General features: G+C 32.0%; 1 protein-coding gene across 2 annotated transcripts in view; it reads right to left on the bottom strand.

The window, feature by feature from the left end:
• The window catches only part of LOC143083647 (uncharacterized), a 45472-nt gene that overhangs the window by 4964 nt on the left and 17298 nt on the right, over positions 1-23210 (bottom strand). For both annotated transcript variants that reach the window (XM_076259933.1, XM_076259931.1), the window contains exon 2: positions 1574-1668. In XM_076259933.1, coding sequence (XP_076116048.1) covers positions 1574-1665 — 92 coding nt within the window. In that variant the 5' untranslated portion in view covers positions 1666-1668. The remainder of the gene's footprint in view (positions 1-1573; positions 1669-23210) is intronic.

Raw genomic sequence — 23210 nt, 5'->3', positions numbered from 1 at the left:
TCTATTTCATTGCTTTGGCAGTTCGTGTTGTATTTGTCGTGTAACGCCTGACAAAATTTTGCTCAATGCTCTCTATAATATGACAATAAGATACACGGTTGATTTATGTTTTAAGCACACAGCGACTTGATCGATTGATTGTTGTTTGGTTTGTCGTCTGTGATTCTATGGGTCAATGACCTTAATAAACTTGCTACAACAAGTGGAATGTGTGCTTAATTTGTTTTTGTTTTGTTTTTTTAATCTGTTAATTTATTTTTATCAAAGTTTGATTATACCATTGGAAATTCTTGGTTCAGTTTATTGAACTTTAAATGAAATAGAACCGCATTGATCTTTAAGTTTAAACCTTTCGAGATGAAGAGTTTCTGTTTATTTTCAATGCTAAACATTAATTTTATTTAACCGTTATATATAATAAATATACAATAAATGCTTGTTAAATTTTAACTATAGAACGACTGACACAAAAACCACACACGAGTATCTGGTTGTTTTCAGATAATGAACTTTCAATGGGGTTTTTAAACGCGGTGTTTTACATATAATTGTTTCGATGATAAAATTTATCGTAGTAACGAAACTGTATTCTGGTTATAAACAAACATAAACAAAAATAACGTTATTGTAAGCATACAAAAAACTTTCTTTGAAGGAGCTGTTGCACTTTTGATCTCGTCTGCTCAAAACTTTAAACTAACCATTATTATCTAAAGTGAAATAAACATTTCAATGATTGCAGATACAAGATCCATCGTTTTTTTCACTTTTTCCAATACTTTCTTTGGATGGTTAAAATGTAAGTTAATAGTAATATATTTATAAATAGCATTCGAGTAGTCAGTATTTATCTAGCTAATAATCCAAACAAAAGTTGTATAAAAGTGATAATGTTTTCCATGTATGAAAATATATAATCTTATTTGAGCAGCAGATATCTTTTGTTTAGTCTAGATTTAATTCATTTAGGAAAACAGTAAACGTACAATAATAGCTGATAATTTAAGAGTCTTTCGTTCATTAGATCTTAATTATGTATAAGGCATTTGAGATGTAACAGCAAAACTAAATAATTTTGTCTACACGTACTGAAATACCTTCTTTAGAAATTTAATCAGTCAACTCATTTCAGTTCATTTCCTGGGTTTAGTATATGAGCAGCTAGAAAAATGAACTATCGAAATCGAATAATATACAAGTATAAAAGAGGGGCAAAAGATACCACAAGGGTAGGCAAACCCCTGCATCGAAAATAAACTGACAACGCCATGGCTAAAACAAAAGACAAAGACATAGACAAACAGACAAATAATGGTACACAAGACAAAACATAGAAGACTTAAGACTTAGCAAGCCAAAACGAACCCAACCAAAACTGGGGTGATCTCAGGTGCTCCGGAAGGTTTTTTGTCGCAATTTCAAATACATGCAAAAAAATATGTATACTATACAAGATCCAGTAGTTCACGCTATGCTGAAATTTTCTAGCCGTGGAAAATGAACATGTTCCAAATGAGGACAAGTAATTCTTAAAAATATTAGAATTTACTTATCGTATTAAGTTCATACTTACTCACAAAATCGTCGTCTCGGTCGACATGTGACCATTCCTGTCAATAATAATACGGACACAGTGACGAAAATTCCTTCAATAGGTGCATTCATACTCTATAAATAGAAAATTCATACTATAAAAGAAAATTCATACTATAAATAGAAAATGCATACTATAAATAGAAGATCCATAACATGAATAGAATATCCATAATATGAATAGGAAAATGCATACCCTATAAATAGTAAAATGCATTCTCTACTACAAATGTCATTTCAACACTATAGAAATAAAAATAAGAATCATACTTTTAAGTTATTATTTTTATCAGACTGAAATTTTCTACGTATGAATTTAGGGAGAATAGAAAAATTAAGAACGAAAGAAAATAAAACCATATGTTACAGGGGCGGATCCAGCAATTTTCAAAGGGGGGTGGTGGTTACAAACAGGATAGAAGATTGGTCCAACCATATGTCCTGATTCAAATACATTCATCGTCACAAAAAGGGGTGTTCAAACTCCCGAAACTGCCCCCTTCTGGATAAGAGGTTAAGCAGTATGTTGTTTTTCACTTTGTTTTAGATTATCGGAATCCTCTGGTTTTATGTTGTGCCTTAAAAAAAAACATATTTTTTTGTTCGTATATTGGTTTCGTTTAATATAAAAAGTATTTTTTGAAAATCGTATAACTCCTTTTTTCGTATGTTTGAAAGATAAAATTTTCCATTGTTAGATGTACATGTATCTTATAAGAAAAATCTAGAGACAATCTATTCCTACTTAAGTTTTTAATAGCTAATTTAAAAAAAATAAGGCGCGAAACTATCATTCCTATCTATATTTTTAGTAGCAAACATCTCAAATTGGTTGATTGATGCGTGCAAAAAGTCTTTCGTGATTTCTACAATGTATCAGAAAAAAATATAATTTTAATGTAAACGTAAGGATTACACTTTTTTCAAAATCAAAAACTAGATATAGCATCCATTAGGCGTAAGTGAAAAATGATAGTAAATCGGCCTCGATGTTTTGAAACTCAATTAATTTACCATTTTAAAACTGTCAATAAGAAATCGAGAAAGATTGATGTTTTCTTTTAAGATAAGAATCGCGATGATATTTGATTAACAAAAAAAAATAATTACTATTTCCGGCCTGCATAAGTATTCTCTGCTGTTTATACTTTTTAAATAGAATTAGTTACACGTGGTTAATATTTTACGTTTAGTGAGTTTTTTGTAAAGTTGTGGCAAACCAAGTTAGACATCAAGTAAAGCTAAAGAGAAAACAAAAAATACGAGATACAAATTAATTATTTTTCTTTAAAAAACATTTTGGTCAAATTGTAAAGAAATTCCTCATACACTACTGACTAATCAGAAGGCGGTTGTTAATTGCATACAGAGTCTCTGAACCGATGACATTATATAGAACATCTTCATTGATTGGCAAAGGTCTTGACCTGTTTAGATTATTTATTTTTCCAATAAATTTGTCCTCTTGGTATAAAGTTGCGCAAATCAACTTATGCGTATGTATTGATGGTATAATTTTATTACGTTTACATCTTCAATTGTTTAAATTTGAACAAGCGCCATGGCGCGTTGCTGATACTATTTTTTGCAATGGAAAATAAACCGGAAGTGTGTGACTGCCATCTTAAATTTCAAAGATTGCCTTTTTTGGCTATCTCGATATGATATTCTACATGTATTTATTAGCACTGTATCAAATACGTTTGAGCATGAAGTAGTTTTTATCCTCCAGAACAATAATTGTAAAAGTAGAATGATCTCAGCGGTGTGTTGCCGATACTATTTTATTGCACTGGAACATAAACCGGAAGTATGTGACTGTCATCTGTAATTTCAAAGATTGCGCTGTATCAAATAAGTTTGTGCATGAGGTAGTTTTTATACTTCAGAACAATAATCGTAAAAGTTGAATGAACTATTTTATTGCAATGGAAAATAAACCGGAAGTGTGTGACTGCCATCTTTTTTTAAATTGAGTTTTATCCATTTCTCGATATGATATTCTACTTTTTAACGCTGTATCAAATACGTTTGTGCATGAATTCGTTTTCTCCTTGACAACAATAAACCTCTCACGCTTAACGAAGATATAAACTTCTGTACAGAAGGAAGTCTCCCGTACATTTCTTGACTGTAATATTCGATAAAGTGACGTGTTAAGATGAAAGAGTTACAATATTAATATAACCATTTGAATGACAAGCAAAGTGATATATTAAGTAAATTTCCGGAATTATTTTTCTTCCGACTGTATAACTTTCATGTCTTTTTTATGTTCATCCATCTCTATGTGAATAATTCACTCAACCGTATTTTTTAAGTTAATCACTGTAATGCATCTGTATTCAAAGATAAATGCAGTGGGATTACACTTTGTTTAAAAAAAAATAAAGATTTTATATTTTAGACGGTATATGGTTTATGTACGCCTTGCTTTTTATAACTAGTTATACGATATAGTAACTTATTTTTTTTTTATCTTAAAAGAGAAGAGAGGGCCGAAAGATACCAGAGGGACAGTCAAACTCATAAATAGAAAATAAACTGACAACGCCATGGCTAAAATGAAAAAGACAAGCAATAAAACGCATGACACAACATATAAAACTAAAGAATAAGCAACACGAACCCCACAAAAAAACTTGGGGTTGATCTCAGGTGCTCCGGAATTGTAAGCAGATCCTGCTCCACATGTGGCACCGATCGTGTTGCTCATGTTAAAGCAAATCCGGTAAGTAGTCTAATTCGGTAGGTCACATTCATGAAAGGGAAGAGGATTGTAGTTATTCGGAGTTTTCTCTATTATCCTACAGCCGTTCCAACAAGTGTCTTAGCCCACACGTACGTATACACGGGGTCTATCTATACATGTATATTGGGGTTTACAGAAAAGAGAATAATAGGCATATAAGTTCGAAATACTTATAAGTATACCTACTTACTTACTGTCTTACTCAGTCCCGATGCCATTGACATGTCAGACGGCATCAAAAGAAAACAAAGTGCGCAATCAAAAAAGGAAAGTAAGATAACGTATTGTGAAGAATAACCAAAAAAATGTAAAAGAGAAAATGGGGTGCTAAAATATATAGAATCGAGAAAAAAGAAATAAAAAGAAAAAAAGAATACGGAAATTAACTCATCATAGATACCAGGTTTGAAATTTTGTATTTGCGCCAGAAGCGTTGTTCGTCTACAAAAGACTCATCAGTGAAGCTCGAATAAAAATTAATTAAAAAAGGCCAAATAAAGTACAAATTACGAAACGCACATACATGTGCACCTTTGATTTATTGTTAATGTTTCTTCTTCTGTGAAACAGTACGATACCTTTGTATATATATTACAGCGGTTTATCACAATAAAGTTTATACAATACAGAAAAATATGTACAAGTCTTTTCTCATCACATGTACGTGATGTTTTTTTTATTGGATATGTTTATTTAAAAATATAATATCTCACGATGGGGCGTTGGATTGTCAAGAAAAGCGATACTTTTCCCTATAAATTAATCAAATATACGTAGAAAAAGTGTTAGAAACAACACCAAAATTTAAAAAAAGGATATAAATTCAAGTATCTATATATATTTCGGATAACAGATATCCTTCATCAGTATGATGAAAAAATACTCTTATCAATCTATGCTGATTTTATTAAACCAATCCTGGAAGTAATACTAATAATAAACCACACCTTACATATATATATATATATATTTTAATGCAAAAAAAAAGTAAAACAAAAAAAAAAAACGAACGCATTAATGGAAAAGTCCATAAAAAGTGACTGAATCAAACGCCATTAAAAAGCAATGGAAGTTACCGAAGCTGGGTATTTATGCATCATAAAATAACCTCCAGCTGTGAAGCACCAGCTGTGGAGCACTGCTCGATTTGTACAACACCTTTTCATTGATACCATTTGATATATTTTTCGTGTTACGTAAAACAGTTAAATTAATATTCATATTTATAATAACCACAATGTAAATTAGTTATTCACAGAATGATTAATAAATGTTGTTGAATTGTACAAGTTTCTTTAGCATCCATCAAATTCGCGAAATGTTCTAATTGCATTTTATTCAGTAGAAGAAGGATGTATGTATCATTAAGATACACTTATAGAATATATATAAACATTAGGGCTTGCGCCATTCCTGCATACAACTAGAGAAACATAAGACCTCGTAAAACATGTATAAATATACCAATCCTTACAATGTATAACAAGAAAAAATAAATTGAGAATAGACATGGGGAATATGTCGAAGAGACAACAACCCGACCAAAACACAGACAACAGCCGAATTCCAATAATGAGTCTTCAATGCAGCGAGAAACTCCCAAAAACCGGAGGCGTGCTTCAGTTGGCCCCTTAACAAAAATAGTTTGGAGCCAACCCACCAAACGGAGAACCATTCCCAAATTAAGTAACAATCTCTCATTTGAATAATCATTTGATTGTGTTAAAAACAAAATTTTCTTTACTAAGTCTTTTTGGTGACAATGGCAAACATAAAGAAAATTAAACCAATTCTTCTAAAAAACCATTCTTCTTTTATTTCGAGTTTTTCAAAATTTAGAAACCTTGAAATAGTGAAGTTTTCAAAGGCTTGAAACTACTCATTAGGGCTATTTGTCTTTTGGAAAACAAAAAATTAAAAGATGGTTCATTGGAAGAATTGGGCCCATTTTCTATAAATTTGTGCCAATTTTTTTTTATGAATACATGCCATTTTATGTAAAAATACTGAGTAAAGACATTTTTTTATTTCAGCACTATCAAAAAGTTAAATCACAAAAATATTGAACTCCGAGAAAAATTCAAAACGGAAAGTCCATAATTAAATGGCAAAATCAAATGATTAAACACATCAAACAAATGGACAACAACTGTCATATTCCTGACTTGGTATAAACATTTTCAAATATAGAAAATGGTGGATCAAATAATTACTCAAATGAGGGTTTGTTACTCAATTTGGGAATAGTTCCCAGTTTGGTGGAGTGTACCCAACATAACGAATAATGCGAAGAAATAAAGATAGAAATATAATTACCAGTTACGAATGTAGTACTATCCTTCCCAATTATCCGGTACTTTTGTCCATCATAAAGAAAATTCAAAACGTTTCATTTAGAATAGAATAAGCGTGAATTTATACATTAAATACGATTAAACTCCCACCAAATTCCCCTTACATTTAAATGGGCGTACTGGGCATGCACTTCAGATCTTTAGTCGTGTCAAGACAATTTGTTGCTTCTCACATTCGTGAAGTGAAATTTTATCGATATTACAAAATTCTATACATTTGACGATTTATGCAGATATAGTTCTACAAATTAAAGAGTAGTTCTTAGTAATTTATTCTAATTACTAACAAGGGAATATTTCAAAAGTTTTGGAACGACCCATCACCTTAGATCAAGCTTCCTAAAGATTCAGATTAATAAAAAATTAATAATCTGTCTGTGTGTCACTGTCAAACCAAGTACTTTATCAACTAGGATTAAAAATTCTAAATTGATTTAATATTGAAATTCTATGTAAAATTTGATTGACACTAAAAACATCTAAGACAAATATTCCATAGTTTAAAAGAAAGCGAAAACTTGTAGATTGGCACTCGAGAACACCGTGTTTTCCCAATACTACGATATGGATTTCTATGTAGGAAAACAGTGTGAAAATAGTGGAAATACATTGAAACTAATGATTATATTGATAAACATGATACAGGAGTGCTATACGACATTCCTCAATGAAATATTTTCATTTAAATCAATTTATTTTTTGACAGTTAAAGCATTGAAATATATGTTATAAGATATAAACGTTGACAAATCCTATATGATACAACAACGATCGTGAGGAAAATTTTTAAAAGTTGATATATAAATATACACGGATAAGTCGACAAAACAGGAAGAATCACTTATTAAGTACTATAGGTTCAATGAACGAAGCAAATTAGTAATATAACAGTGCAATCATGAGACAGCATAAGAATGCAAAATAAAATGTTTGTCCCATAGGCGACAATATTGGCATTTTTCAAGATTCAGACTTCTTAAAGTTGTTTTTTTTACCGAAAAAGAAAAACACATCGTCAATATTTTTCAGTTCCAAAAAAAATGGTCTTGCTGCTAATGGATCATTACTCTCTCGTTCATTCGGGTCAAAGAAAAATCTCATTCTGTCTTTGGTAAAAAGCATGAAATCTCCAAAAAAATGTCTCTACTTCGCAATAGTTAGGCATCTACGTATTTTCAGATTTGATTTCTAAATTGTAATTATTCCTCTACTTCTCTTTACTATAGAAATACCATATATAAAGACGTCCATTTTACTGTACACATTTTCATATAGAGGCTACAGAAGCTGAGGCACATCCCGCGGCAGGATTTTCTCACTGCTTTTATTACCGATTGGTTTCCTTTGCCTGTTATCTGCGCTTTGGTCGGTTTGTAGTCTCTTTGATATATACTAGTATTCCCCGTTTACATTCTCAATTGTCTAAAGATTCACCATCTGAACTTATTATTATTCAGCAAATAAATGAACTGAATACATTTATAACTATCATTCATCATATGTTCTTGGTAAATGGTAGCTAAACATGTATTCATTTATTACTTCTCATCTACGAATCAGCTTGATCGACCTAAACATGCATGAAGTATTTGCCACTGGACGCTAAGCAACCAATAATCAATCAAACATATGTTCTTGGTACATATATATGAAGTGACCCCTTTTTGTTCCATTGACATTCTTGAACTTACGTTATGTGAAGTAGAAAAGAGTCTATTTGTTCATAAAACCCGAAAAGACAGAAAATAGTAGTCAATTGTTTTTAATATTTAACTATGTAACTTTTCTGAATTTTGTTTTTGTTTCAGAAATTTTGCGGAAAACGTTTATTTTATTCAAAATACAAAGATTTTGCTACCAATTAAATCGATCGTCTTAGCCATATTTGACCTACCTGTTCATGAGAATTTTGGGTTTTCAAATTTCTTCAACTTCGTTGTTTTTTTTATTCCATCGCCATTGACTAGTCTTACGAGGACACGTCGAGACTGATGCATTAAGGAAAAGGCTTGCGTATTTGATGAAATTATGACATTTATAAAGATACATAGACATTAAATGTCTTGTAAAACAATATTATAGCAAGTTTTCACACATATGTGTGATTTTATCTGAAATTTTTAAAACAATTTCACACTTTAATATCATTATAAATGTATCGTAAAACAATGCTCGAGACATGCAGGGAACAAATCGTCTTAACACTTTGACAATTAGGATCTTTAATCATGTTAATCAAATTATTTTTGTTCACGATTTATTTTCTAATCGAGGACTCCTGATTATTATTATTAAGGCATTATATTATATATATATTATCATTAGAAAACGATATAAGCTGTAAACCGATCCAAAATTAACCAATATATACATAAATTGATTGTGGATTGCTTTATGTCCAGTGGCAAATACATTATACATAATAATAGATCTAATCAAAGAAGAGGGCACAGCTTTAGGTGATAAAATATCAACACAGTGTCAAATATTGTTTGTACGATTGCTGTTTCGCCTTTTTCTAGGAGCTGTACCGTGTGTTATGGCTCATTGGAAGACTTTAAAACTCTTAATCGGCACATATGTATGTGAACATTGGCTTACTAAGCTCTCCAAACTGGCATTGCAGGTTCTTTCCACCAGAAAACTAAATCATCAGGTTTAAACAAGGTTTAATTTGAAGACTAACACTTATGATCGTATTAAAAAAAGTTCACATTTCAACCTAACTATGATTTGGTGACCAGATATTGAGTCTTCGAACAACACTGTGTATTACCTGAAATAATTAAAAGCTGTAAAATGACAAACAACTTCCGATGCCATGATTTGTTACGTTTTTGCGTTTTCTGCTGTTTTCTTAAGGAACCAGTTTAATTCATTAACAATGATTAAATCGAATAGTAGTATTGCTACAAATTGGCTAATTACATTGTTTTCGATAATTGTAGATAAAGTTTTACAACTGTCTCTTTGAACCTGAAGTTAATATTGATTTAAGTTTGCAATTTTACGGTAAGATAAAGTTAAAGGCAGACGGTTTTTTTTATGCAAAACAGAGATGTAACCGTTAAAGTACCATGTAAAATGAAATGTGAGAAACCAATTGGTATATATAATGTCATTTGGTGTGACATTCACAAATATCTAAACAATTAATTTTTCTTCAAAGAAGATTTTCAATTATTGAACTTAAACAGAGACGTACTAACTACCCCTTATTATAATTATTTCTAAAAGACTAAATTATATAATTGTTTTGAAATTAATGTTGTTGGATCTTTTGGTGCAGTATATTTTATAGACTTAGGAAATTTCCTATTTTAGTACAAATATTAGTTCAAAGAGCCATCAATTGTTTTCTTCCCTGAGATGTACATTAGATTGAAATAAGTATACAGGATTTTTATAATCATTCTCTTCTATTTTACTTGATTAGACAAATACATGTACATTGTATCCACTAAAGATCAAGTGAAATGGATGTAAATAAAGGCAACAGTAGTATACCGCTGTTCAAAACTCGTAAATCTATGGACAAAAAACAAAATCGGGGTAACAAACCAAAACTGAGGGAAACGTCGTTAAATATAAGAGGAGAACAACGACACAACATTAAAATGTAACACACACAGAAACAGACTAAGCATTATACAAAATCCGATGAGAATAACAAATATAACATCAAAACAAAATACATGAATTTGGGATAGAAACGTACCGTGACACGTCTTCTTATAGTAATGTGAATTCACACTAAAATATAAGAGAAAACAAACGACACAACGGAAACACAACGTAAAAATGTTACACACACAGAAACGAACTATGATATAACAATGGCCATTTTCCATTTTTACATTACCATGTAAGCAATTGTAGGCAACCATACGCCGTTTGAGCAAAACTAAACTAATCAACTTGTAAAAATGAAATGTTCCATAGTATTAATATTTCTTTTCACAAAATCCTAATTATTCAGATATATATAACCTCTATGCAAACAGGTTATACAAGCTTAAGACAACAAATACATGAATTCATTATACTAGTATTGTTGACTTTCAAATGGTTACTACAATTAAGAAGCTGTCGGTTTTACTAACGAGAGCGAATTGTCAGTTGTCCTCAAGTCCCAGGTGATTGCATAAAATCATAAGGGAGCTACCATTTGATTTTTATGGGGGGGGGCTAGGATGAAATTTGAAAAAAATAGGCAGGACAGGAGTTTTGAGTAAAAAAAAAGGTAGGATGAGCAACTTGGTAAAAAAAAAAGGCAGGATGACATTTTGTGTAAAAAAAGTCAGGATTAACTAGTAAAAAAAAGGCAGGACCGAATAGAGTAAAAAATAAAAAGGCAGGACAGAGATTACAACTAAAAAAAAAGCAGGACAAAAATTTTCATCCTAGCCCCCCCATAAAAATCAAATGGTAGCTCCCTAATGGTTACTACAATCAAGAAGCTGTTGGTTTTACTAACGAGAGCGAATTGTCAGTTGTCCTCAAGTCCCAGGTGATTGCATAAAATCATAACCGAAGTAGTCCGAGATTTCAAAGACATTCTTTTGTCAGTGGTCCGTCAAACTCCGGACAGTGATCGTTTCCGTTCCGGAACTGTTTTCCCTTACTCCATCAAACTCCGGACAGTGATCGTTTCCGTTCCGGAACTGTTTTCCCTTACTCCATTAGTGTAGAGTAGTATTCGGGCCCGTATGTGGATCGGAACTGGAACTGCCGGGGAGTTTGGTGGTCCGTATGAATGACAAGATATCTGGCTATCATAAAAGTCAACAACAGAATAATTCGCAAAATTGACATCATCACTTCAAATGGTCTGCAATTTTCTTATCTAAGGTCTACATGTTTGGGAGAGGACGTCTCTAATGTTGTTATAACTTGTGTCCAATCCCTTTTGCTACATTTGCAAATAAAATATGTTTAAACTAAACATGTTTCGCCTTAAATGTTGTTTTCATTTGCATAATTTGACAACCCGGCATAACAAGGTTTCTATTTCAGGAACTCTACCAAAACGATTCACAGGCGTTGGTTCACCAAACGGAGTTATATATAACGGAAATAGTATAATGCCTAAATAATCACTGCTGTCGGGCTGGGATTTTGTTAGGGAGAGAATGGATGGAATCTTTTTTCTTAGCTTTGTATGCTTAGTGTTCTTTTGCCAGCTGTCTGGTCGTGTTTCTTTTGTCTGGTATTACAGATTTGATATTCAGATTTTAAACTGGTGGTATTTTCAACACGCAGTGTATTGATATCGCATCTCTTAAGCATACATTATCACTACTAGTGAAATAATTTACACTTTGGAATGTTTACAACAATTGCGATTTGAGTAATTGTTTACCTATCAAAGTACATGTTAATCTTATGTGCATACGGTCAAGTGTAAGAGCATTGTTAAGTTTTTGATGTTATATAACTTTGTAAGATAAACTTCTGATTCTGAAGTCACTATACCAAGTGATAATGACGTCATATTTGCACGAGAGGGAATAGGTGTTACTTTGAAGAACTAGAAAATGATCAAGTGCACGTGCATCCTCTCAAAAATAGCTCGTGCAATATGAAATGGCGGAAGTTATTGTCTTGGGATTACGATTTACAATGTTAATAACCTCTTATTAAAGGTAACTAATTAGATTATAAAAATCAATCCTCCCTCAAAGGACTACCATAACGTGTGTCTTGTTATATAATTAGACTTAGAAGTCAGCGTCGTTTCTTAACATAAATCCCTCAGCAATAAACAAAATGAATGCTGAAAAAAATAAGGTCGGATTGTCGAAATAATAAGCATATAACTCCGAAGCGAAGCTCTCAATGATTACCCAGTTAAATATCAGTTAATCAACATGAAAAAAGATATAATAACTCTGATATAAAAGTCATATCAGAACTCGAGCACAGCAACATACTAAGTACACTATCATAGTCAAAATGCATGTACCAAAGTCAACGACCGGTTTTGTCAACTTTTATGTTTATATCATATTCTAAAATTAAATTACGGAAAAGGAAAGGACTATTCGATTACTGTCGTCCTCAACACTGACATCATTTGGCAGCCGATGTCGAAAATACTGTTTAAGTAGTTTTGAAGAAGTTTATTGTGAATTCACTAATTTGAAGACAACAAAAACTGTTAGGCAATTTTATTTTTTTTTTTTTTTTTATAAAAACGACTTTTTGTCATTGATAAGCTGAATATTCCCTTCACGTGATTAAAACGTCCAGCAGATTTTTACAAGGTTAGTAAACCTGTAGTGTTGTGCGCAATCTTAATAATGAGACGGGGTTGACATTTCTAGAATCCCGCCTTTTTCTAAAAATTGTCCATGGCCAACCACCAACTTTTTTTTACTGTTTTGCCCACATCCCCACTTTGTTAGCCCCCATTATCTCATATTAAAAAACGTTTCTTTCAACTAAATCGTTCTTTTTTTCCTAACTTTGTACGCTATCAATTAAAGAGCTTACAAGAACTCTGACGTCTCCATATTTGAAAAAAGAGAATTATATCCGAATTCATAGTACAGATTAACATATAACAACTGATACACGTGTTTCAATTTTATGTTTTGCAATGAATATCCATGAAATATTTCCCACTGAACATAAAGGAAAACACAATGAATACAAGGAGACAATTTTTTTAACATCAATTTTATTACTTTCCAATGTGACAAAATTTTGTTATAAATTTTGCGTCATATTGAAAAATGACAGAAAAAATGAACTAAGACAAATACATCGTGTACATGAAAGAAAGCATTAGCATTAATTGTAATTTGCGTAAAATTAATGTATGGCAATAGACGGATGCAGAACAATTATTATTTTTAATTAAGATTCAAAAAACGTATATTTCACTATTGCCATAATCACTTTCGGTTTATTTTTAGATTGAGTACAACGACTTGCGCATCGTTGATGATCATAGGAAAATGAAGAAAAAAAAAAAACACACATTTTTTTTGTCTACTTTAAACTGCAAACTATTTTGTGATGAAGACATCAGATATGCACTTAAAGAGGGTAAATCTAAATATTTTGTACATGGTTATTATTCTCAAATTTGCATAAATTTGAGTTGACTTTTGTCATTCAAAAAATTTGCATCTCTAACGTCACATTGAAGAAGGTGGTAAAGGGTTATTGTCGTGCAATGTGTTTTGCCATTTTTATTCCACGTGCAGCAGTGAAAAAGGTTCATTATTCACCGTGTTCGTGAAATCGGTAAAAAGATCAACGTGCAAGAAATTTTAATTGTTCTTTCATCGTGAAAAGAAAATTTTATTTCGCGTTCTTTCGTGCAGATACCCCCTTTACGCCCCTTATTGAAAAGGACAGCTTCGTCTGTACTCGACATAAACATGTTTGTAAATTCTATACAATAGAAACAATTGGAAGCAATCTTTATTATCGATTAATGTATCAATGGTATGTTTAAACATATTGTATGTATAACTTAAAAGAAAAATGTAAAGCATATACTGTAGCAACAAGACAAGACAGCGACTGACAAACTGACAAATAGACTGAGACAGATTGACAGACAGACTGACAGACAGACAGAGACAGAGAGATACAGACAAGGAGACAGATAGACAGACAGACAGAGACAGAGAGATACAGACAAGGAGACAGATAGACAGAGACAAAGACAGACACACAATTAGAGATAAAGAAACGGACAATGAGAGAGGGGAGGGAGGGAGAACCAGGAGTAACATATCGCCAAGACGCAAACATGTCTTTAGACCAGATATTTCAAAAATACTTAAAATTATATAATTGTTCCTTCTCCGATAGGTAAAACGAGAGAGAGAGTAATTCGGACAACAAATGATTAATTGGCTTCTGATCAAAGAGCTGATAATTTTTCTCTCAGTGCATAAGAACCATTCAGCTCAGGCTGTTAATCTAGACGTTGCTGTCAGAATTTTTCGATGATTTTTTCACGTCAACGAAATAGTATCAGCTGTTTGACATTTATTAGACATGGAACAATTACGTATACATATAAGAAAAGATTTTTCAATGATATAAGCATAATGACGTAATAAATAGAGTATCCATCAACCAATCAAACGCATCAATCATCAAGCTGTTAATTTGTAAAATGCCATTTCAAAAAAATGAACTGTCAATTTTTTTTCTCACAAAACTTTTAGATGTCGTTTTGAATTATGATATTGTAGCTATTATAGATAATAAGTTATGACTATAAACTTTCAAGATCAATTTATTTTTAACACGGTTTATATTTGAGCGATGTACCTTTTTGTTTCTTTTATTACTCTCCACTTTGTAAAAACAATATTCCATGCTGATTGTAAGTGTGTGTTATATAACTTCTCACATATAAGTCACATTTTATATAGTTTATCACTAATGCTTATTTTATTTTATACAAGTATAAAACAATTAAATATTTAACTAAAGGTTTACGTGTGCATTTTTGAGTTCTCTCTGAATCGAAGCATTTGTTCAGAGAACTTAGTCTAGTTAAATATTGAATTTGTTCTTGTTACATATTCAGATGTTAACCATATTAAATCTGTATGCAGATGTCACTAGTGAACCCGACCGGGAACTGGCGACCCTACAAAAACACATAAGTTCACCCCCGTTCTGTATGGTTTTTGAGTGAGTTTTGTGGGGATGGAGGTAGAGAGTCGTTTTACTCAAATTTTAGCTGTCTTTTTGGTTTTTCGTATCTTCCCCTCTTTTGTTGAGAAGCTGTATTGCGTATAATAGATCGTTTTTCATTCACTATTAGAATAAGAAGATGTGGCATGATTGTCAATAAGACATGTACAACTCTTCGCCAAACGACATGATAGGTTAACAACTGGAGATCACCGTACTTACTATATGTATAACTTACAAGTAATCAGACATATGTCTAGAAACAAGGAAGCGACGCATCACTACATGTACATGTTTACTATAAAACTTATGGTTCAACGTTTTATTGCTAGTAGTATAATTTGTCATTTGAAATTGGTCAACCAATGCAACAAAAAGTAGCTTCTGTCTGCTTGTCCATAAATACAGGTTACAGGTACTTACTTTACACACAACTTACTCAAGTGAATAGTATAAGGCGGATGTCTAGAAACAGGGAAGCAAGGCATCACTACATATTTACGATATAACTTTAGCTCCAACGTTTTATTACGATAATTTATCTTGACAGTCAACTGAAATTAGTCAACCAATAAGTATAGCGTCTGTTTGTATGTCCATAAATGTAGGTTACAAGTACATACTATTATAGTATACACATAACATACTCGAGTGATCAGTATAAAACGGATGTCTAGAGAGAAGGAAGCAACACTACACATTTAGTATAAAAGGTTCAGCGTCTATCTTGATAGCCATTTGAAATCGTTCAACTAAGAACTAGCTTTATGTCTATTGGTCAATAAATATAGGTAACAAGGCCGTGTCTTAGATTTTTACTCTAGTTCCTTGTTCTTCGGGAGGAAGAACGACAATGAAATTGCTGTTCGTTGACAATTATCGAAGTCTATTCCTTTATAGTAAACTAGTTAAAATGCAAGTTTTATGAGTACATACGAAGGCGATATTGTTTGGCTTAGCGCATGACATTTGTTCGTAAACACTGTACGTCGTGCAAATCGGTCGATTATTAATACATTTTCGTAATCAATAATTCAAACGACGATAATTTGTAAAATTCTTAATCAATTTCAAAGACAATGATTTTGATTTTAGTTGAATAATTTAAAATATAAATAAAGAAGATGTGGTATGATTGCCAATTATTCCAGCTCTTCATAGGAGACAAAAATGACACAACTGTCGCACTATTAAACTTCTTTCGATCACTGCATAGTGTTACACAACAATTTATAACTATAGATCGCAGTACGACTCTGAACAATGAACGTAGCCCATACCGCACATATAGTAAATTATAAAGATCCCAAAATGACAAATGTAAAACAATTCAAACGAGAAAACTAAAAGCCCAATTTATTTATAAAATAATGAACGAAAAACAAATATGTAACACAGCAACAAACGAAAATTACTCATTTACAGGTTCTGGACTTGAGACAGGCAAATACAGAATGTGACGGTGTTAAACAAATAAGAGGACCACCAACCCTCTCCTAACCTATGACATGAAGCGGTGGAACAGAACAACAAACGAGCTGAACAAAACAAAATAAACAAACAAATAACAACCATTCAATTACAGGCTCCTGATCTAGTACAGGCGCACATATACATGTTAGCAAGCGCCCAATTCCCCCCCCCCCCCCCCGGAACCGCGACTTAACTGCAAGAAAATGTTGCAAACATTACAAAATATAGTTTTACACTTTCTCGTGAACATGCGCACCAAACGTCAAAATCGGTTTTAGTAACAAATAGAACACTCGCGTCATTCCGTCCGTCAATTCAACTGCAAATTCAAAAAACTTTTAAATTGCTTCAATGAAAATACCTTTTATTTATTTATTTCCAATTGAACAGTCCTTTGGAATCATCTTCGTTTATAATAATTTAAAACACATGCATGTTTCCTCAATCATCTGCATTTAGACACGCACATCACAACCCGGTAATGGTCTTGTTTTGTGTTCGGGGTATAGTGGTTTCATTTACGAAGTATGACGTTTAGTTTAAAAAGGGGGGAGGTTGGAACTTTCCTGATGGAAAAATACAGTTCAAACCCTAATATTGTCCGTTGTAATCAATGTAAAATTAAGGAAATTTCAAATTCATGATATTAGACTAGCACTATATTATCAACTACTTTTGATATAAATAATGAAAAAACACATTTGTTTCCTTCTCATCAATCTTAAAGACACAACGTTCTGACATACATTTTGAATTTGGGTCAGGTAAATGTTACAACATCAAAGATGAAAATGAGTTAGACAGTTTCAAACTAGATCAATTTTTTTGCATCTTCTTTTTTAAGTTCATTAACCCTCTCTAATCATAACCTTGGCATCAGCCTTGCATATCGTAGATTTTTTTTAAATCAAAATAAACTCAACAATCATAAATCATCAACAGTCTTTTGAAATAGGAGATATTCTTTTTCAATACACTAGTATTTTATCTATATTTTATACGTAATGCATTAATTATCGACGAATGTGAGAAAGACATGTTCGGTGAAATTTAATCAAAATTTATTTTTTCAAAGATTATTTGATTTCTACAACAAGTGTGGACACAGATCAGTGTGGAGTTATAGCATGTTTGGATGCTTGACAGTGTTTTGTATGACAAAAGAAGTTCTTTGGGTTTTTTATATTAATAACTGTGTTGCACAATATGACAACCAACCTGAGCATAAGAAGAGTTGTTTATTTAATATTTAGTTTTTTTATGTTCAAAACCGGCATGGAAGAGACACTAATTGCATTAATTGCCAAATGATTATGATAGATTATTTGAATACTACAAATAGTTTCATATTTTTGTACAATTGCTATATTTATACGTACATCGTCACTTCTACAAAGTAACCCTGAAGAGTGAAAATATTTGCATCAATACTTTAATATAACTGTGACTAATTCCATTAATTTGGACACAGACTCGTGGTATTCTGCTCGGCTTTAGTGTGGGTAATGTTGGATTCGATCTACGAATGTGTCAAATTAAACCTATGTTTTGCATTTGCTATTTGTACTTTTACGACATTTCATTATTAATGGAAGGAGACCCAAGACTTGTTTAAAAGTAATTAAGAAAAGTTCCATGTAAATTTTAATGCTAATCGTCATTATATAGATATAGGAAGATGTGGCATGAATGCAAATGAGACAACTCTCCATCCAAATAACAATTTATAATAGTAAAGCATTATAGGTACGGTCTTCAACGCAGAGCCTTGGATCACACCAATTGCAAAGCTATAAAGGGCCCCAAAAAATTACTGTAAAGTAAAACCATTCAAACGGGAAAACCAACGGTATAATCTAAGAAACGAGAAACACTTATGAACCACATAAACAGACGGCAACCACTGAACATCAGATAATTATTTGCAAATTGCTATATCACATATAAACAGTTTTGGTAGCCTCATGGTAGCGTGGTCGCGAAAAGTGCAAGTTGGGTCAAATCAAAGACCTTAAGGGAGCTACCATTTGATTTTTATGGGGGGGGGCTAGGATGAAATTTGAAAAAAATAGGCAGGACAGGAGTTTTGAGTTAAAAAAAAGGGCAGGATGAGAAATTTGTTAAAAAAAAAGGCAGGATGACAATTTGTGTAAAAAAAGTCAGGATAAACTAGTAAAAAAAAGGCAGGACCGAATAGAGTAAAAAATAAAAAGGCAGGACAGAGATTACAACTAAAAAAAAAGCAGGACAAAATTTTTCATCCTAGCCCCCCCCCCCATAAAAATCAAATGGTAGCTCCCTAAAATCAGTATGTTCTAGCTGCTTCCTCGACAGTTTCTTATAGATTTAAACAGAAGAACAGATGTGTATCCAGTACAAATATAGTATGCTATGTTACTAATTTTTTTTAACGACCTTGACTGTCTACAAAGCCCTCGCACAGTCGGCTGTAGTATATGTTTAGTTAATACTAATATGACCGATTACAGAATTAAACGTTTTGCTATTCGACCTCTAATCAAATGTTTACATGGTAAATTTATATTGTTCGTAAATGTTCTCAAATGTTACAATTGATTATGAATGAATGTAAACAATAATTACTCCACTACACTACTTCCTGTTTGAAAGACTTAATTTGTCAAGGGACGATGTCATAAATTCAATTAAGAAATTATCCGTCACATTAGTAATGTCCAGTACCTATAATTTGTGTAAATAGAATCGTCTAAGCTTCAATAATAGTATACAATTCCAATATTTAGGCTGTCAACTCCCTCTTGAAAGTCATAGATTGATGTTCGAAACGGGTTTTTTTTATAGAAAGATTGGTGATATTTATGTAACTTAAAGTCAACAAGTGTTTTATTTCTATCATTACATTGGCAGTTTAAAATACACCTCCAAAGTTTCCAAGAAAAACTAAATCCCGTGCATTGCTCTCGTGGGTGCGAGACTCTAAAGGTACAAAGGTTGTTACATTTTTATCAGACGATGATTATTATATACCTTTTGAGTGGGTGTGAGGGTAATGTCCCTGAGTTACCAACTATTACTCGAGGCAAAGCCGATAGCAATAGTTGATATGCAAAGGGACAACAAACTTGCTATTACCCGCACAATTAACCAGTCATTAGGTGTTTTATTATACTGAACATCACAGTCATTAAGTGTTTTTATATACCAAATTAACTAATTTTGTAAAAGTGTACAAATATCATCTGAAAAAAAAGAAAAAAATGTCATCTAACTTGACATGCACAAGATAAACTCATATACGATTTTTTATAGTTGTTCTTGTATTTGTAAATAAAATATTTCATTAATTGCAATCAAGACTAGAAATAATTGTGTAAAATTTTCCAAGCATATGATAAATAAAAGTTAAAGTACACCAAACGCAAATTCGCTTTTAGAATACAATATCAGAGCCCACATGATGTAAATTGAAGCAGCTGTATGTAAGGATCATATCACTTGTTATGGAAATGTATCATCTTTGTACATGTATCATATAGTTGTGCTTCGAAAGTATTATAGTAAGAAACTTTTTGTTATATCATAACCTTCGGCTAAAATAGGTTTAACTGCAAATTAATACTTTATACAAATGGATGTTAGCATTAAAGGATAAATTGAGACATAAAAAGTATCCCAAGCTAATGTAAACCTTAAAGTTTGATGGTGTTTTTTCTAATTTCTATAAAAAGATGCATGGTCTCACTGAAGATGTAGGGAGTGTTTATATTTACAACCGGATGTTCATACCAACAGGAAATGACGTTTTCGAAATTGGCGGACACGTGCACGTTACAAACGGAAATGTAGGAGATGAAAATTGCAAAAAAATGACAAACCTCTTTTATAGATCATAAACAGATGAAAATACGAAATGTTGAAGCTTAATAAGATGGTTAACTTTCCAAATACAACAAAAACGTTACTGGCTGAATCCTTTAATTGTGTCCACTCATATCAAAATCCTGTATTGTAATATGAATATTATATTATAAAGAGTCTAAATCAAACACATTCAAAATTTTATAACATAAAATTGAGAATGGAAATGGGGAATGTGCCAAAGAGACAACAACCCGACCATAGAGCAGACAACAGCAGAAGGTCACAAACAGGTCTTCAATGCAACGAGAAATTCTCGCACACGGAGGCGTCCTTCAGCTGGCCCCTAAACAAATATATACTAGTTCAGTGATAATGAACACCATACTAAACTCCAAATTATACACAAGAAACTAAAAGTTAAAATAATACAAGACTAACAAAGGCCAGAGGCTCCTGACTTGGGACAGGCGCAAAAATGCGGCGGGGTTAAACATGTTTGTGAGATCTCAACCCTCTCCATGTACCTCTAGCCAATGCAGAAAAGTAAACGCGTAACAATACGCACATTGAAATTTAGTTCAAGAGAAGACCGAATCTGATGTCAGAAGATGTAACCAAAGAAAATAAACAAAATGACAATAATACATAAATAACATCAGACTACTAGCAGTTAACTGACATGCCAGCTCCGGACTTCAATTAAACTGATTGAAAAATTATGTCTTCATCATATGAATATCAGGCACAATCCTCCCCGTGAGGGGTTTATATTCATACCATCATAACATATATGAGAAGAACTTAACCCGTGTCATGCCAACAACTGGTTTATTAATAGTAAATGTGTTTAGATCCGATGCAAAGACCCTATAAGTGAATCAATATTAACGCCAAAATATGCAATCTTTAATGACCTGACAACAGTATCGTAACTATATCCCTTCTTAATAAGTCTTTTTAAAGTTTTGTTAGCTTCTGAGGTGAATTCTGACATTTTTGTGCTTTATAAAGAATATTTCCATAAAATATTGGATGTGAAATACCTGAACGTATAAGAAGTCTGCATGTTGAGCTATATTTACGAATGATGTCCTTATACCGATGATAAAATTTAGTAAATGTTTTGACTAGTTTGTGATATCGAAAACCCTGGTGTAATATTTTTTCAGTAATACATAAATTTCTCTCGTTAAAATCTAAAACATTGTTACATACACGAGCGAATCGTACAAGTTGAAATATATAAACACCGTAAGATGGTGACAAGGGAACGTCACCATCTAAAAATGGATAATTAACGATAGAAAATGAGAAATCATCTCTTTTATCATAAATTTTAGTATTAAGCTTTCCGTTAATGATATATATATATATCAAGATCGAGGAAAGGGCAGTGGTCATTGTTAGTATTAGCTTTATTTAAAGTAAGTTCAACAGGATAAATTTCTTTAGTATACATACTGAAGTCGTCATTATTGAGAGCTAAAATATCATCCAAATATCTAAAAGTATTATTAAATTTGTGTATCAGATGTTGTTTCGATGGGTCTTTGCTGATTTTTGTCATAAATTGTAACTCATAACAATACAAAAACAGGTCCGCAATAAGTGGTGCACAGTTAGTCCCCATTGGAATTCCGATAACCTGACGATATACGGAATCTCCAAAGCCAACAAAAATGTTATCTAGTAAAAATTCAAGAGCAGATATAGTATCAAAGCATGTCCAATTGACATAGTTTTTTTGTTTATTGCTACTAAAAAATGACCTAAAAGAGTTTGAACATATATATTCACATTCTGACTTTTTAAATGCCCATTTAATTAGGTGTGTGATTTTTTTCTTAATGAGAATGTGAGGCAATGTGGTATATAGGGTAGAAAAATCAAAACTTTGAACAGATTCAAAATCACCAATATAAGCATGCAATTTATCAAGTACTTCCAACGAGTTTTTGACACTCCAAAGGTAATTAATTCCACTATTTTCGAAGGCCTTATTTGAACAATTTATTATCAGGTTTTTGATTGTACCAAGTGTTCTGCACAAATGCATAAAGCAAAATAATTATCCAGTGCTATTTAAAAAAAAGATGTGGTATGATGCATGCTTTTGTTACAAAAAATTGCAAGAAATTGCATATAATTATCATATTAAACATATAAAGGGGGAGGGTGTTGTTTTTAGATCGAAAGACGACTTTAACCAACATTAAAAGATGTACATGTACACACTGATAGAATAAAACATGGCTTTACTTACAATATAATTTTTATTTTGTTTGAGAATGTCCTTCTTCTTTATTTTTTTTTTAACATTATTCCAAAGTAGTAGGTGTAAAAAGATCTGGTATGATTGCCATTGAGACAATTCTTCACAAAAGACGAAATCGGACCTGGGGTTATTATATGCTATTAGTATAATAGTCACAGATCATAATAGGTCATCGTACGGTCTTCAATAATGAAGAAAGACCATATCGCATAGACATCTATAAATGGCCCCGAAATAATAACAAATGTAA

The sequence above is a fragment of the Mytilus galloprovincialis genome, chromosome 7 (assembly GCF_965363235.1).
Source record: "Mytilus galloprovincialis chromosome 7, xbMytGall1.hap1.1, whole genome shotgun sequence".
In the NCBI taxonomy this organism is placed as follows: Eukaryota; Metazoa; Mollusca; class Bivalvia; order Mytilida; family Mytilidae; genus Mytilus; species Mytilus galloprovincialis.
Note: the sequence above shows the minus strand (reverse complement) of the source record. Positions and strands in the feature narration are given on the sequence as shown.